General features: G+C 42.6%; 1 protein-coding gene across 6 annotated transcripts in view; it reads left to right on the top strand.

Annotated features, from left to right (window-relative positions):
* Positions 1-18,553, top strand: part of LOC100671740 (WASH complex subunit 2) — a 79,157-nt gene that overhangs the window by 20,652 nt on the left and 39,952 nt on the right. For all 6 annotated transcript variants that reach the window (XM_003408923.4, XM_064269824.1, XM_064269823.1 and 3 more), the window contains 6 exons: positions 1,422-1,479; positions 3,137-3,196; positions 3,580-3,735; positions 5,559-5,680; positions 7,305-7,391; positions 11,235-11,336. In XM_003408923.4, coding sequence (XP_003408971.2) covers positions 1,422-1,479; positions 3,137-3,196; positions 3,580-3,735; positions 5,559-5,680; positions 7,305-7,391; positions 11,235-11,336 — 585 coding nt within the window. The remainder of the gene's footprint in view (positions 1-1,421; positions 1,480-3,136; positions 3,197-3,579; positions 3,736-5,558; positions 5,681-7,304; positions 7,392-11,234; positions 11,337-18,553) is intronic.

The raw sequence follows: 18,553 nt of genomic DNA, 5'->3' as shown, positions 1-18,553 counted from the left end.
CCTGGGTCCACAAAGAATTACACTTTTTTCTTTTGGTGGGAAAAATGTGGTTTCTTAGTTGGAAGTTGCTTTTAGTGTCATATTTTGGGACATTCTGAACTAAGAATTACAAAGTGAGAGAAAAATACTGTATCCTGATGTCCTTGTTAGGTGGAGAGGGTGTGAAACTGTTAATAATTTACTTGGTCAGGAGACAGCTTCTTACCTTTTCTCTTCCGCCTGGATTATATCCTGGGTGGTCTTCAACTGTCTGAGGGTTTAACTATGCCATGGCCTTGATCTAGGAACTGACTGAGGGTTTAACTGTGCCATGGCCTTGATCTAGGAACTGACTGAGGGTTTAACTGTGCCATGGCCTTGATCTAGGAACTGACTGAGGGTTTAACTGTGCCATGGCCTTGATCTAGGAACTGACTGAGGGTTTAACTGTGCCATGGCCTTGATCTAGGAACTGACTGAGGGTTTAACTGTGCCATGGCCTTGATCTAGGAACTGACTGAGGGTTTAACTGTGCCATGGCCTTGATCTAGGAACTGACTGAGGGTTTAACTGTGCCATGGCCTTGATCTAGGAACTGACTGAGGGTTTAACTGTGCCATGGCCTTGATCTAGGAACTGACTGAGGGTTTAACTGTGCCATGGCCTTGATCTAGGAACTGACTGAGGGTTTAACTGTGCCATGGCCTTGATCTAGGAACTGACTGAGGGTTTAACTGTGCCATGGCCTTGATCTAGGAACTGACTGAGGGTTTAACTGTGCCATGGCCTTGATCTAGGAACTGACTGAGGGTTTAACTGTGCCATGGCCTTGATCTAGGAACTGACTGAGGGTTTAACTGTGCCATGGCCTTGATCTAGGAACTGACTGAGGGTTTAACTGTGCCATGGCCTTGATCTAGGAACTGACTGAGGGTTTAACTGTGCCATGGCCTTCATCTAGGAACTGACTGGTTTTCCGGCAGAACAGTGAATGATCCTGTGCCGTTGAGTTGACTCTGACTCATAGTAACCCTGTAGGAGAGTAGAACTGCCCCAGTAGGGGTTTCCAGGGGCACCTGGTGGATTCAAACTGAAGGCCTTTTGGTTAACAGCCAAACACTTAAACTGCTGCACCACCAGGGCTCCAAAAGAGTAAATAACCAAAAAAACCCATTGCCGTCGAGTCGATTCTGGCTCATAGTGACCCTGTAGGACAGAGTAGAACTGCCCCATAGAGTTTCCAAGGAGCGCCTGGCGTACTTGAACTGCCGACCTCTTGGTTAGCAGCTGTAGCACTTTAACTACTACGTCATCAGGGTTTCCAAAACAGTAAATAGGTAGCTTTAAACGTCACAGGTACCTGCTTCTCTTTAGAACTCCCCAAATGCAGCTACACTTCCCTTGCTCTTTTGAACTCTGTGTGGTATACCTTGTTCTAACAGAGCGACCTCTTCAAGGAAGCCCCGAAGGACCGGGAAGCCCCAGCCTCTGTTCGGGAAGGTGAGTATGGATTGGGGCTGATTCTGCCGTTTGGTCAGCACCTTTTCCAAACTGTTTCTTTCCCATTAAGAGGTGGAACCCTTGAAGTTGTTTGTTTCTTGGCTAGGTGGGAAGCTGTTGTTTTTTTCCCTTGATCTAGTTAAAGGTAACTCATTTTCATTAATTCATGTTTTGGAAAAAATAAAAAGTGCCATCTGTAAAACCACATCATAATTTTGCCACTTTGTTAGTTAAGAATTGATAAAAAGCCTGACAGAAAATGCATACTAATAGTAGCATTGAGGATACTTTGAAATCAATCAAGTTTAATTCAAACAGATATTTCTAAAATTCTGCACGTAAAGTGGCGATTGGTAGCTCCCCAATCTGGGTCTGCCATAACAAGTGCCGTGGAGCAGGTGGCTTTAAAGAACAGAGATTTATTTTCTCACAGTTCTGGAGGCTAGACATCCCAGTCAGGTTCTCAGCTGTGTCAGTTCCTCCTGACGGCTTTGAGAGAGGAACTTTTCCACGCCCCTTTCCAAGTTCCCAGTGGGTTCCGGCAGTTTGTGGCACCCTTTGCTGCTTGTAGACGTATCTGCATGTGGTGTCTGTCTGCCCCATCTGTGATTCTGTCTCCGTGTCTCCTCTCCCCTTTTGTAAGACACCACTCAGAAGGGACTACGGTTAGGTGCACCCTACCCTGGTATGACCTCCTTTAACTTAACTGAAAACAAACAAATCCCCTATTTCCAAACAAGGTCACGTTCGTAGGTACGGGGTTAGGACTTCAAATATCTTTTTGGGGGGACAGTCCACAGCACTGCCCGTAACATATAACACTGGATGTCCGTAACACATTACCCTGGATATGTACTAAAAGCATCTGTGCGAGAGAGAGAGAGAGAGAGAGAGAGAGAGAGACACACACACACACACACTCTCTCTCTCTCTCTCTCTCTCTCACTCACTCTCTCTCTCACTCTCTCACTCTCACTCAATATCCCTGGAGATTTTATTCCATTAGGCCTGTAATTTATCCATTAGCATTAGGCCTGTAATTTATCCATTAGGTTTGTGGTGGTTGTTGGGAATTGGGAATTTGTCACTAAGTGGCTCAGTGTCCCCGGGCCACACACCTTCAGGGTCTGGACCACTTATGCTTGCGATGCTCCTGCAGACTCGGCTGGCCGTTTCTGCTTTCCACAGCTTGGCGTCTTGTCGGTGGTAACTGGCCTCGTTTCCCTCTTTGCTGTTAGTGTCTTCAGGTTTTCATAACGTCTCGAATTTTTTCCAGTTCTTTTCTATTTATTCTTATCAAAGTGGAATGAGCGGAGTTAGAACTATTTCAGGCGCCCTGATGGTTCTGCTGCTGCCTCCCCTGTGTGTGTTCTGTACTCTTTCTTAGCCTTCCCTACTCAGCCCCTGCTCTTTGGCCAGAGTCAGAGCGATCTTCCGTGGGTTCACATCTCAGACTGTCTTACTCACAAGAAAAGGAGTCATGACAGCGATAGAAAAGAAAGCAGTCTGGAATTTTAAATGTCTTGTTTGGGAAAAATTAATTTACGAGATCTTCTATTAGCTATGTATTTTATCACATGTATTTCAGGAAGGTGGGCTTACTAAGGAAAGTCATTTCTTTGTGAAATGCTTATGCCTTTCTTTCTCCCCACTTTAGCGCCTTCATCCTCCAAACCCAGGAAGAAAATCCCAGCAGGAGCTGTCTCTGTATTTTTAGGTATGTTTTTAGCTCAGGGGTTATTTTTCTAGAAACTACGTAAGTATTTTGTCGTTTTTAAAATTGTTGTTTTCTAAGGACCGGCTTAGGAGGTGTCTGGTTGCTTCAGAGGGCACATCAAAAAGCTTAGGGCAATACCTTGGTCACTGATGTTAGCTCATGTTCTTTTAGAAATCAGTGGCCTTGGATTTTCTGTGTTGGAATGGCCAGATGATTGTCCATTGTGCTCCTTTCTGTAACAGTAAGGGGCGGAGCTGATGGAACCCTGAGAATGTGCTTTGTCAGGAACTGAAACTAAAAGTTTTTGGGAGGTGCTGCTTTTATTTTCCCTGAGGAGCCCAAACTGGCTCACAGCTGTGGCTGTCCTGCTTCTCCGTCCACAGGGGACACTGATGTGTTTGGTGCCTCCTCTGCTCCATCCCTGAAGGAGCCCCCTACAGGGAAAAGCCCACACATCCCGGCTCCTGCTGGCCTCTTTGATGACGACGATGAAGATGACGACTTTTTTGCAGTGTCCTGCAGTAAACCTTCTCGAACAGGTACCTGGTCCAGCCTCTGTTTTTGAGGATTTAGCCAGAAAAAGAACATTGACCCGAAAAAAGGCATAAAGCTCCTCTGGTCCTGTCTTCCATGTGACAGGACTGCTTAAGTGGGGTCTGCCAGAGTCCCCACTCAAGCAGCCCTGTCATGTGGAGGTTTCTTATTTTAAGAACCGATCTTTCCTGCTTTGGAAACTAATTACTAGGATAATCTTCCTGTTAGAAAACTGAAATCAGTTCTCTTAGAATTTCTGCTCAGGAGTTTCATTCTGACCTTTGGAATTACAGAGGACTTTTTTTTTTTTTTTAACCTACGTGTACTTCAGCAGTCATTAGTAAGTTATACGAGCAGAGCGTTACATGCTAGCTGTTCTGTTCTCAATTTCTCTTCTCTCTGCCTGACGGTCCAGGTGTCCTTGGCTTTTTCTCATATGGCAGGGTTTTCTGCTGTGTGGCCACCTGGACACTCTTCCTTTTTCTCTCCTCAAAGTTAAGTCAGCGTGTTCATGAGGTCATTCCTTTCAGTCACTGTCCCGTGATGCGTAGTTGAGTCTGCACACGAATCTGGGGTGGGGCCTGAGTGTCTGCATATCTGACCAGTCCCCAGGCGCTGCGGAGGCTGCTGGCCTGTAGCTCAGACTTGGAGAAGTGAGCGTTAGGGTGACTGAGAGTCACTGGGCGCCTTTGCGGAAGAGGGGAGTAGATCCCTGTGGTGCTTGGTTTTCAGAAACTTGAAGAAAGACTTTTTCTCATAAGGAATAGATGCAACCAGAATTTATTTAGAAGCAGGCTACCTGGATTTTTTCTCCTTTTTAGTGGTAGGTGTAGAAAGTAAGGATAGAAGGCCAGGTGTTTCAGAAGGAATGCAAGCTGATACGGAATACACTCAGACCTGTGCAGACTAGAATGACGAGAAAGTAAAGGTAGTCACGGCCGGAAGAATTTGTACCATGGATATCGCTGAGGACTGGCTTAGAGTCGCAGGTGAATTGATGCCACTTTGACAACTGCTGTTCTCTGGGGACGTTCATGAGTCGGTGCCCTTGTTTTAATGATATGTGCCTTGTTGACTGCAGATGAGCTTATTGCCATGACAGGTTGGAAACTACTCAAATAGTGATCAGAGGGTGACTGTGGTCCATGGTAAAAAGAATGTAAGATCTATATGTGTTGGTATGGGAGGATATCCAAGGTACATTAATCAAAAACAGCAAACTGTAAGTTGCATTGTTCAAATTATGCTGTAGTTCCTTACTTGTGAATAAGTAAAGTTGGTGCCTTAGAATATCCTCTGGGGGAGTTGGAAGCATCTGTACCAGATTGTTACTAAGGCTTGTCTGGTTTGGGCAGGGGGATGGAGGTGAGGAGAGATTTCAGTGTTTGCTTTTATATGCTTCTGTATAATCTGACTTTGAAAAGGAAATGTCAACCCTCAGTTCTCAGAGACGTTCCTCGAATGATGGACTTGGTGCCTCTCTTCAATGTTACCTTTCTCTCTGTAGGTCTCTACCAGTTAAGCGAGTCCAGGCTGTTCTAAGCAGTAGGTTAATCCTGCTCGGATAAGTGTGTCGGCCAGATGGCTGCACTGTCCTGTATTTCATCCGAGCTGCTGTCATGCTCTTGGAAAAACTCCAAGGGAGACTGTTGCTGTTGTTGTCGGGGGCTGGTAAGCAGTGTAGTTCCATTTAATGCTTTTCATAACTAAGCAGGAAATAATATTACTTCTCTGTTTATTCTTCAGGAGTGAAGAATTTTCAATCTGTGAATTTTGTCAGAAGGTTTGTGACCTTAGTATAACTTTGTGTTGTGGTATCTTTTTAAAGACAAGGTCAAATCTACTGCTGCTATCTTCGATGATGAAGAAGATCTGTTTAAGGAAAAAGCAGCCTTACCGGAAACTGCTGCGAATCACACAGGTGGAAATAAAGCAAGAGCAGAAAAGAAGGTGAGCAGGAAGGGAAGATGGAACGTAGGAATGTGAACTTCGGGTATCATGCCAGTTTATCTGCAACCCAGAGGGAAGCATTGTTTCCTTTAAAATTTATTGTGAAAAACGTCATATATACCGAAAGTTGAAAGAGCAGTATATAACAAACACCCAAATAACTACCGCTCAGATTCAACAGGTGATATTTTGCGAAGCGTTACATCTATTTGAACCTTCTAAGTGTATTTTTTCTAAACTGTTTGAAATTAAGCTGTAGTCATTGTGATGTTTCACCCCTAAATATTTCATCAAGCAGCTCTAAAAGACCTCCCACGTAATCAAAATTCTGTCATCACGCTGAGAGATTAACAGTAAATCCATAGTAGAATCTGATATCTAGTCCATATTCAAATTATTGCAGTTGTGCCCAAAACGTCTTTTTAAAATCACACGCAAGGAGCATAGTATTGATTTAAAATCATCTCAAATGTGGTCATACTCCAATTTCCTCATCTGCCCCCAAATGTCCGTTATAGCCTTTTTTCTTTAAAAGAAGCCCAGGATCCAGGCAGTGGTCACACATGGCCCTGGCCTGCCTCTGCAGTCTCCTTTTCATCTGCAGTAATGCCCCACGTCTTTCCTTTCCTTTTCATGGCAGGCCGGCCATCCCGTGGAATGTCTCACACACTGCGTTTGCCTGGTTATTTCCTATGATTATGTTCCCATTCAACACTTCCGGCAAGAATACCCCTAGGCAAGACCACGCACTGCCTGTCTCATTGCCTCAGAGGGATGGTGTGTCCCTGTGCCGCCGGTGGAGATGCTGAGTTTGAGCCCTTAGTTAAAGGAGTGTCTGCTGTATTGTTCCCTTGGAAGGCTACCCTGGTCTCCTTTGTCACTGAGAAGTGATCTCTGATACAAGAGCTTTTCTCCTCCCCACTTCCCTTAGTGTCACGAAGGGTCCTGGGTTTTTAAGTCCTTGTATTATAACCCCTTACCATCACTATTCTTTTTGATGGTGAAGTTGTCCTGTGTTTGGCCAATGGGATGTGTCCCCATCAGGCTGTAAGTGCTCTGGCTGCTGCCCCTTCCTCTGCCATCTGCACAGCTTGGTGCCTCCTCTTCCTAAAGCTTGTCATGTCCTTGCTATGAAATCCTGACCTGTCGCTGATCTCATGAAGTCCCAACTCAGAACCGGCTGGCTCCTGTCTTTCTTTCTGCTCTGCCTAGAGCTGTACACACCCTCCCTGAGCACTGTATAATGCAGCCAGTCTGTACTGCTCCCCGATCCTCCATTGTTGCCCTCTGCTCTTTCTTCTTTTCTTACACAGTTCCCTCTGTTTGGAATGTCCTTGCTTCTACCATCTCCCTGTGCCCAGGCCTGGTCCCAGGCACAGGTCATACTTTCTCAAGGAGCTGTCTTCCTCCTTTCCTGACTTACCAGTTTTTCTATTGTCTCTCCTGATCAGTCTCCTTTGTGTTGGTTTTACACACATCCAGGGTCCATGGCATCTCTGTTCCCCCAGCTCACGGTATGGTGTCTTATCCTAGTAAAATAACCCTGAATTTTCTGAGTGGATGATTGAGAAACCCTCATTTCCAGGTGTCTCATTTCTTGACTCTCATTGTTTTTTCAACAAAGGTTACCCTGCCTTCCAGCAAACATCTCAAGCTTGTGTCAGAAACAAAGACTCAGAAGAGCGTATTTTCAGATGAGGAGGATACTGAGGTATGGAATGTGTTTTTCAGTTTTGGGTGTCAGCCCATAAATGGAGCATTAGAAACGATTTCTGAATCAGGGTTTTCTCAGTGAGATGCAAGGCTTCATATTAAGTACTTCAGTTGTTTCTTTGAAAATCATTTTTTGAGAACATAGTCTTTAGAAATCAGTGTAGATGCAGCACTTTCCACTCTTGGGTTTGAACCCAGTGTGTCTCCTGGGGGAAAATACTCTCACCTCAGGGTTATGTTTTGCACAGGAAACATCCTTGAGAGACTGTTGAAGGGACTGTGGTTCTCATGGGGAAACGGTGCTGCTCCAGGCTGTGAGCTGTTTGTTGGCCCACGACGCAGTGAGGCTCTCGAACCAGAGTGGAAGTCAACGTGCTGCTCCTTCACGGACAGCCTTACTAGGGAATGTGCCCAGTGATGTGGCCTTTGTATTCTGGCACAAGGTAAAAGACCTTTCCCTTGGTCTAGCTGTGGCCCGAGAACAGTTTGTGGCTGGCACTGGTGTTTAGACCGCTTCAGCCCTTTCAGGCAGGTCAGCGCCAACTCTCAGAAGCCTTGCTTTTTTTTCTGGCTAGTGTTTTAGGGGATTGGAGACCTGTGAGATGTCATGGGAAGTAATAAATGCCCTCCTCCGAAAAATCTGTGGACATACCAAAATTTGCTTATAATTTCAAGAAATTGTGGGCCCTGGGTTAAGTCTCGTTAGAGTTTGTAATAGCCAGGATGAACATACAACATTTGGAAGTAGAGGGATTATCCCTAACATAAGAGAAAGCTCTGAGACCTAGATTGCATTGCAAGGCTGGTGTAGAGAAGACAGGAACTAACACAGAATGCTTAAGCCAGACTCCTATCGCACGAGCATGGCATGTTGGTCACGCACTGCTGCCATTCTCCTGTGTCACCTGGTCACCTTGTAGCAGCCACACTGGCTCACCACTGTCCCTGAAGCACACCAGGCACACTCCGCCTGGACCCTTGCACGGCTCTTCCCCCGGCCTTGAACACTTTATAGAATCTGTAGGGTTTGCATCTTCCCTTCTTCCAGTCCCTGCAGGGCCCCCTGAAGACCCTGCACACCACACTGAACTCCTTATCCCCTCCTCAGTTCAGTTTTCACCACAGTGCTTATCACCTACGATACTGTTTACTCAGGCGGTGGTTATTTTCTCCATTCCCAGTTAGAATAAGCTCCGCCGGGGTGAAGACGTTTGTTCCCTGCCTGTGTCTTTCACACCTGGACTAGTGTGCGGCAGGTGGTAAGCTGTCAGATAGCTGGCGGCTGCGTGAAGAAACCGAATGTGAGCAATTTCAGTGATGTAAGAGGTGTTCCAGCTATCTGTTGATGTGGATCAAGTCACCCCCAAATTTAGTGGCTTATGAAACATTATTTCTTATGGTCCTGGAGGTTGACTGGGCCTATCTAGGCAGTTCTGACTTCGGGTCTCTCATGGGGTTTCTGTCTGAAGGCGGCAGGGTGAGAATCATCTCCACATGTGCCTGGTGCCTGGGCTGGAAAGACGTAGACACTGGGGCCTGTGTGGCATCTCTGTTTCCATGGGTCCTCAGCATGGCGGCTTCAGGAAAGTGGGACTTCTTACCTGGTGTCCCAGAGCTCCAAAGGGAGACTTGGAGAGCTGAGCGGATGCTGTATCTCTTCTTTACCTGGCCTTGGAGGTCATACGATGTCACTTCTGGCCCATTCTGGAAGTGGAGGTAGTCACAGAGGCCCTCTCAGGGTCAAGGGAAGGGGGCATAGACTCCATTTATTAATTCTAGGGGTATAAAAGAGCTTATTTCTGGACATGTTTTAAAACCACCATCAAAGGATTAACCTCCTGTGCGTCATAGACAGAATGTTTTTATCAGATGCCGTCAGGATATGCAGGCAAGGAGAAGCAAAACCGTGTAGTCTAGGAGATAAAGCTGTGGACCAAAAGGGCTGATTCCAGACTTTTGCCTCTGTATCTCAAGTGTGGAGCCAAAGCCTGCCATGTGAAATCATTTTGGGGAGTATCTTTTAGGGGACGTGTTTGAGATAATGGAAATGTCTTAGTTTTCAACATTAAGAAAGGTATCAGTTAAGGGTCCAAAACCGTGGTGCTGAAATTTGCTTTTTTCTTTGTCTTAGTTTTGTTTTTTTAAAGCAGCAGAGTCCTTTCTTTAAATGGAATCTTGCCAGTGTGTAAAATGCACGGGGGACATGGACCTTTCTAAACAAACCCTGGGGGCAGCAGGGAGCACCAGCAAGAATCGGGGTCCGGAATGAGCGTGCTTCTCAGTAAGGAACTAATTAATCCGTATTGAGGAGTACTTAAGTATCTAAGGATCCCGTAATAAAAACAATTATTCGAAGAAGTCTTGGGAAATATGTCTGGCCTTTCTAAATCTCTGGCTCTTGTAGCTTCTGGTTTCCCCTCCCAAGCGGGTAGTTGTCCTAGTTTATGTTGACGCTCTTACAGCTCAACCAGCAGATCTCCCTTTGCAGTACAGGCTGACGCTCCTTGGCATTTTGAAAATGTCTTCAGGATCTATTCCCTGGTTTGATTTATCCCGTAGCTGAAGTTCAAGTTGAATAGCAGAAATTTTAGAATAAAAGTTTAATTTTTATTTATTTAAAGATGCAGTAATCATAGTCTCATAGAAGGAGAAAAGGGGTTACTAAATAAAACGGTGTCATAAAGGTTGGAGGAATTTGGGAATTGGCCTTTGTTTCCATTATAATAGAATCATCCAGTTTCTCCTATTCTTTGGATAGAAAAAGGAGGTCATTCTTGTTTTTTTACCATGGTAGGGCATCGATTTGGAAAATTTCCTTCTTTGGACATGTTATCAGGAGGGACCAGTTCTTAGAGAAGGACATCATGCTTGGTAAAGTTAGAGGGTCAGTGAAAAAGAGGAAGACCCTCAACGAGATGGATTGGCTCAGGGGTTACAACAATGGGCTCAAGCATAGCAACAACTGTGAGGATGGCACAGGACTGGGCAGTGTTTTGTTCTCTAGTACATGGGATCACTATGAGTCAGAACTGACTTGATAGCAGCTAACAAAAACAGCAAAGTAATTCCAGTTGTAGCATAGAAACCTCTGGGTTCCTGAGGCCACCCGGAGTTCCAGCGTGGGTCCTTCTTATCCATCAGACATTGGTCCTTCGTGTTTCTTTAGGGACTCTTACTAGCCAGTTCACTCTCTGTGTAGTCACCAAAGAGATCAAAATAGATCGGTACCTAAGGCAGCCATCATGTTCAAGTCTTTAGTGCCTTATATTGAACTCATATTTTTAAAACTGTGTATATCCTTTCTGATCAAAGAGTCCGTAGGAGAATTCTGATCAAAGGGGGGAAAAGTAGAACAGAATTTCACATTCTTGTGGACTCCAGACTCACATTCTTATGGACTCCAGACTTCTGTGAAGGTTAGGCAAACCTCTAAAACTATTGCTCTGAGATAATCTTTAAACAAACCAGAAATGTCCCTGGAAGTCTTAAAACCGAACAGAGTTTAGCTTAACTTGTAAAAAAAAGTCTGCCTTGAACATTATGTTCTTTTAAGAACTATCTATATGGGATTAAATTGACAACAACAACTCAAAAGATTTGATAGGAACCTTAGGGGGCAGTGAATTTATGTTAATGGGTGAGGAATAATTCCAGAAACAGAGGGTGAGAATGGTTACACAACTCAAATATAATCAGTGTTACTAAATGGTACATGAAGAAACGTGGATTGGTGTATATTTTGCTGTGAATATTCTCAACAACAACAAAAAATAAAATTATATTAAAAAGAAAACAAAACTGTATATCATGTTAACCAGCAACCTTAATTTCCGTCCAACAGGACTTGTTTTCTTCTCAAAATGCAAGTAAGTCAAAAGGTGCATCTCTCCTGCCCAGCAAACTCCCCACCTCAGTCTCACTTTTCGATGATGAAGATGAAGAGGTAAACATTGTCATTAAAGCATTAGTTAACTAATTTTTAGGTTAGTAGAAAACTCTTGTTGATTTCGCTTTACATCCAGAGGCTTGTTCACCAGGGAAAGGTGAATAGGGAAGCAGCTACACCATCGGGGGCTTATATCATGCAAATGTTTCTGCATTTATTTCAGGGTCTCCTTTCTTTTCTTAGATATACAATGGGGAGAACATTAGATTCTTGACTCAGTTATTATTGGAAGGCTTTATAGATTTCATTTAAAAAATCTGCATTTAAGAAATACATCGCAGAGGCGGGGTCAAGATGGCAGAATAGTCAGATGCTTCCAGCGAGCCCTTTTACCACAAAGACCCAAAAAAACAAGTGAAATGATTATATTTATGACAAGCTAAGAGCCCTGAACATCAAAGGCCAAGTTAGAAAAGGTATTCAGCGGCATGGGGAGGAAAAGATGGTTCAGAAGCGGGAGCCCTTAGGCACCATTCCTGGGAGCAGCTGGGCGGGTCCGTACTAGGGTTCAGCTGCAGTTTCCTCAGGGAGAAGCAGCCAGCCTCACAGCCTACTCACACCTCCAGAACCAGAGAAGAACGGTGCTATTGCAAAAGCTAAGTACTTGTGTGTATTTTATCACCCCACGCCCTCTGCTCCAAGCCAGCTTCAGTGGCTGTTGATTTCCTTGAGTCTGAAATAGGCCCTGTTGAGTGCCTAGAGCCATCCTCCCAGCCTTGGAAAAGGAATAAATTCTCAGTTGGAGGAAAACGTAATTTGCCAGCTCTACTAACCGGGGGAGGCACAGGACAGAAGCAGCTCCTGTCCAGACATAAATAGTCTGTGGACTTTGAGTAGCTTTCCCCCTGCATGGACATGTGTGGGCCTGTTTCAGGAGAAGAGGCCCTTGTTGGCAGACTGCAACTGTGCGGTGGACAGGTGGGTGTTTGATCTTTGACGTCACTTTGCCTATTAAACAGGGTCCTCACCTACCCACATCAGGGGCCTAAGGATTGGTGGTTCCACTCAGGTCACCCAGCCACCTGCGACAGGGGTCCAGGGAAAACTGGTACCTCCCAGTCCTTACAACCAAAAACGTTTGGTGTCCATGGTCCATCTGTAGAACCCGCCCACCTTTATGTGCTACAGAAGAGGGTTGTGGTTTCCTCAGAAATGCGGGGGATGAATCTCAGCCCCCGTCTTGGTCAGAGTGTGACCCCCTGCTGCAAGCAGATACCGATACCTACACCCATCTCCCCTGCCCCTGTAAGACTGTAGGACAGATCCTGTACCAGAGACGTGATAACCAGCTACCTGGACACATGAGCTGAATCGGTACAAGAAAAGCGAATGGACTCCTAGACTGAAATACCTGATAACGGCTCTGTCTATCTAGTGACAGGACATCAGTGCTTCAAAAGGTGAAAAATAAGCTAGCTCACTCAAACAACCCACTTGGGCATATCAAAAGAAAACAAAGTAAGAAGCTAGGATATAGTAAGTAAACATAAAATAAACTAATGCAATAACTTACAGATGGCTCGGAGACAACAGTCAATATCAAATTCCATAAAGAAACAGACCATGATCAAATTAACAAGCTCTCCAAAAAAAAAAAAAAGAATCAAGGGATCTTCCAGATGAAAGTACCTTCCTGGCATTACCAGATGCAGATTACAAAAGATTAATATACAGAATCCTTCAAGACATCAGGAAGGAGATCAGGCAATATGCAGAACAAGCCAAGGAACACACAGATAAAGCAGTTGAAGAAGTTAAAAAGGTTATTCAGAAACATAATGAAAAATTTAATAAGCTGGAAGAATCCATGGAGGGATAACAATCAAAAATTGAGAAGATTAACAATAAAATTACAGAATTAGACAATTCAATAGAAAGAGGAGCTTGAATTGAGTAAGTGAAAGGCAGAATTGGTGAGGTTGAAGATAAAGCACATGGCACCCATATATTTGAAAAAAATCAGATAAAAGAATTTAAAGAAATGAAGAAATCTTAAGAATCATGTGGAACTCTATCAAGGGAAATAACCTACTAGTGACTGGAATACCAGAACAGGGAGGGATAACGGAAAACACACAGAGAATTGTTGAAGATTTGTTGGCAGAAAACTTCCCTGATGTTGTGAAAGATGAGAAGATATCTATCCAAGATGCTTATCAGACTCCACATGAGGTAGATGTGAAAAGAAACGCAACAAGACATAATCAAACTTAACCAAAACCAAAGATAGAGGGAGAATTTTAAGAGCAGCTAGTGATGAAGGAAAGGTCACCTGCAAAGGAGAGTTGATGAGAATAAGTTCGGACTACTTGGGAGAAACCATGCAGACGAGAAGGCAATGGGATGACTTACGCAAAGCATTGATGGAAAAAAATTGCCAGCCAAGAATCATATATCCAGCAAAACTGTCTCTCAGATATGAAGGCGAAATTGGGACATTTCCAGATAAACAGAAGTTTAGGGAATTCATAAAAACCAAACCAAAACTACAAGAAATACTAAACGGAGTTCTTTGGTCAGAAAATCAATAATATCAAGTATCAACCCAAGACTAGAATCCTGGGCAGAGCAATCAGATGTCAACCCAGACAGGGAAATCACAAAAATAAATCAAGATAAAACAATGCTTACAACAGGGAAACAGGTGTTGTTATGTAAAAGAAGACAACATTAAAACAAAAAAGAGGCACTAAGAAATGTAGTCATAGATCTTTCATATGGAGAGGAAGATGAGGCAATATAAAGAAATAAAAGTTACGTTAAAATTTAGAAAAACGGGTAAATATTAAGGTAACCAAAAAGGAGACTAACTATCCTGCTCATTAAACAAAAACACGAGACAAAAATAGAGACTCAGCAGAAACAAAATCAACAAAAACGAATGAGAGGAAAAGACAATATCTACAGATAAACTACTCAGCACAAAAAATTAGGTGGGAAAAAGAAACTCTCAACGATACACAAAAAAGACATCAAAATGACACTACTAAACTTATACCTATCCATAATTACGCTGAATGTAAATGGACTAAATGCACCAATAAAGAGACAGACAGTGGCAGAATGGATAAAAAAACACAATCCGTCTATATGGTGCCTACAAGAGACATATCTTAGATTTAGAGACACAAACAAACTAAAACTCAGAGTATAGAAAAAAATATATCAAGCAAACAACAGTCAAAAAAGAGCAGGGGTAGCAATATTAATTTCTGACAAAAACAGACTTTAAAGTGAAATCCACCACAAAGGATAGGGAAGAACACTATATAATGATCAAAGGAATAATATATCAGGAGGATAGAACCATATTAAGTATTTACGCACCCAGTGACAGGGCTGCAAGATACATGAAAAAACTAACAGCATTGAAAAGTGAGATAGCACCACAATTAACAATAGGAGACTTCAACACACCACTCTCAGCGAAGGACAGGATATCCAGAAAGAAGCTCAGTAAAGACACAGAAGATATACATGCTACAGTCAACCAACTTGACCTTATAGACATACACAGAACACTCTACGCAAGAGCAGTCAAGTATACTTTCTTTTCTAGTGCACATGGAACATTCTCTAGAATAGACCACATATTAGGTCAAAAAGCAAGCCTTAGCAGAATCCAAAACATTGAAATATTACAAAGCATCTTCTCTGACCGTAAGGCTATAAAGGTAGAAATCAGTAACAAAAAGCAGGGAAAAGAAATCAAACACTTGGAAACTAAACAATACCCTGCTCAAGAAAGACTGGATTATGGAAGACATTCAAGACGGAATAAAGAAATTCATAGAATCCAATGAGAATGGAAACACTTCCTATCAGAACCTTTGGGACGCAATGAAAGCAGCGCTCAGAGGCCAATTTATATCAATAAATGCACACATACAAAAAAGAATAAAGGGCCAAAATCAAAGAATGATCCTTACAAGTTGAACAAATAGACCAACAAAAGAAACCCACAGGCACCAGGAGAAAGCAAATAATAAAAATTAGGGCAGAACTAAATGAAATAGAAAACAGAAAAACAATTGAAAGAATTAACAAGACCAAAAGCTGGTTCTTTGAAAAAAGTCAACAAATTTGATAAACCATTGCTCAAACTGACAGAAGAAAAACAGGAGAGGAAACAAATAACTAAAAAAAGAAATGAGATGGGTGATATCACAGCAGACCCAACCGAAATTAAAAGAATCATGTCAGATTACTATGAAAAATTATACTCTAAAAAAACGTGAAAACCTAGAAGAAATGGATGAATTCCTAGAAAAACACTGTCCTGAAACCAATACAGACAGAGATAATAGATACATAAAAAAGAAGAGATTGAAAAGGTAAAAAAAAAAAAAAAAAGCCCTGGCCTGGACAGCTTCGTTGCAGAGTTCTACCAAACTTTCAGAGAACTGTTAACACCACTGCTACTAAAGGTATTTCAGAGCATAGAAAAGGACAGAATACTCCCAAACTCATTCTTTGAAGCCAGCATATCCCTGATACCAAAATCAGGTAAAGACACCACAAAAAAAGAAAATTACAGTTGTATATCCCTCATGAACTTAGGTGCAAAAATCCTCAACAGAATTCTAGCCAATAGATTTTAACAACATATCAAAGAAATAATTCACCATGACAAAGTGGGATTCGTACCAGGTATGCAGGGATGGTTCAACATTAAAAAAAATAATTAATGTAATCCATCATATGAGTGAAAGATAAGAACCCCACATGATTTTATCAATTGATGCAGAAAAGGCGATCGACAAAGTTCAACACCCATTCATGATAAAAAACTCTCAGTAAAATAAGAATAGAAGGAAAATTCTTCAATATAATGAAGGGCATTTATACAAAGCCAGTAGCCAACATCACCTTAAGCAGATCCTTAAAGCATTCCCATTGAGATGGGGAACTAGACAAGGATGCCCTTTATCATCATTCTTATTCAACATTGTGGTGGAGGTCCTAGCCAGAGCAATTAGGCTAAATAAAGAAATAAAGAGCATCCAGATTGGCAAGGAAGACGTGAAAGTATCTCTATTTGCAGATGATATAATCTTATACACAGAAAACCCTAAAGAATACTCAAGAAAAATATTGAAACTAATAGAAGAGTTCAGAGGAGCATCAGGATACAAGATAAACATACAAAAACCAGTTGGGTTCCTCTATAACAAAAAGAATATTGAAGGGGAAACAACCGAATCAATACCATTTACAGTAGCCCCCAAAAAGATAAAATACTTAGGAATAAATGTAACCAGAGATGTAAAAGACTTATACAAAGAAAAGTAAAATACATTTCTGCAGGAAACCAAAAGAGACCTACATAAGTGGAAAAACATACCTTGCTCGTGGATAGGAAGACTTAACATTGTAAAAATGCCTAGTCTAACAAAAGCGGTCTATAGATTTAATGTAATTCCGATCCAAACTGGAACGACTTTTTTTTAATGAGATGGAGAAACAAATCACTAACTTCCTATGGAAGGGAAAGAGGCCCTGGATAAGTAAAGCATTACTGAAAAAGAAGAACAAAGTAGACCTTATTCTACCTGATTTTAGAACCTGTTATACCACCACATGTCTGTCAGTTTGTCATCCCGTGGGGGCTTGGGTGTTGCTGTGATGCTGGAAGCTATGCCACCGGTATTGAGATACCAGCACGGTCACCCATGGAGGACAGGTTTCAGCTGAGCTCCAGACTGACAGACTAGGAAGAAGGACCTGGCAGTCTACTTCTGAAAAGCATTAGCCAGTGAAAACCTTATGAATAGCAGCAGAACATTGTCTGATATAGTGTTGGAAGATGAGCCCCCCTGCTTGGAAGGCACACAAAAGTTGACTGGGGAAGAGCTGTCTCCTTAAAGTAGAGTCGACCTTAATGACGTGGATGGAGTAAAGCTTTCAGGACCTTCATTCGCTGATGTGGCATGAGTCAAAATGAGAAGAAACAGCTGCAAACAACCACTAATAATTGGAACCTGGAATGTATGAAGTATGAATCTAGGAAAATTGGAAATCATCAAAAATGAAATGGAATGCATAAACATCAATATCCTAGGCATTAGTGAGCTGAAATGGACTGGTATTGGACATTTTGAATCGGACAGTCATATAGCCTGCTATGCTGGGAATGAAAGCTCGAAGAGGAGTGGTGTTGTATTCATCATCAAAGAGAATGTTTCAAGATCTATCCTGAAGTACAACACTGTCAGTGATAGGATAACATCTCTACACCTACAGGGAAGACCAGTTAATGCAACTGTTATTCAAATTTATGCACCAAATAAGGGCTGAAGATGAAGAAATAGAAGATTTTTTATCAGCTGCTGCAGTATGAAATTGATCAAACATGCAGTTAAGATGCACTGATAGTTACTGGCGATTGGAATGCAAAAGTTGGAAACGAAGAAGGATCAGTAGTTGGAAAATATGGCCTCGGTGACAGAAACAATGCCAGCGATCAGATGATAGAATTTTGAAAGACCAACGATGACTTTATTACAAATACCTTGTTTCACCAACATAAACGGCGACTATACCCATGGACCTCGCCAGGCAGAACACACAGAAATCAAATTGATTACATCTGTGGAAAGAGACGACGGAAAAGCTCGATATCATCAGTCCCAACAAGGCCAGGGGCCGACTGTGGAACAGAACATCAATTGCTCATATGCAAACTCAAGCTGAAACCGAAGAAGATCAGAGCAAGTGCACGAGAGCCAAAATATGACCTTGAGTATATCCCACCTGAATTTAGAGACCATCTGAAGAATAGATTTGACTCACTGAACACTGGTGACCGAAGACCAGATGAGTTGTGGAATGACATGAAAGATGTCATACATGAAGAAAGCAAGAGGTCATTGAAAAGAAAGACCAAGGTGGATGTCAGAGGAGACTCTGAAACTTGCTCTCGAACGTCGAGCAGCTTAAGCAAAAGGAAGAACTGATGAAGTAAAGAACTGAAGAGAAGATTTTAAAGGGCGTCTCGGGAAGACAAAGTCAGGTATTATAATGACACGTCCAAACAGCTGGAGATGGAAAACTAAAAGGGAAGAACACGCTCGGCATTTCTCAAGCTGAAGGAACTGAAGAAAAAATTAAAGCCTCAAGTTGCAATAGTGAAGGATCCTATGGGGAAAATATTAAATGACACAGGAAGCATCAAAAGAAGATGGAAGGAATACACAGAGTCATTATACCAAAAA

The sequence above is a fragment of the Loxodonta africana genome, chromosome 16 (assembly GCF_030014295.1).
Source record: "Loxodonta africana isolate mLoxAfr1 chromosome 16, mLoxAfr1.hap2, whole genome shotgun sequence".
In the NCBI taxonomy this organism is placed as follows: Eukaryota; Metazoa; Chordata; class Mammalia; order Proboscidea; family Elephantidae; genus Loxodonta; species Loxodonta africana.
Note: the sequence above shows the minus strand (reverse complement) of the source record. Positions and strands in the feature narration are given on the sequence as shown.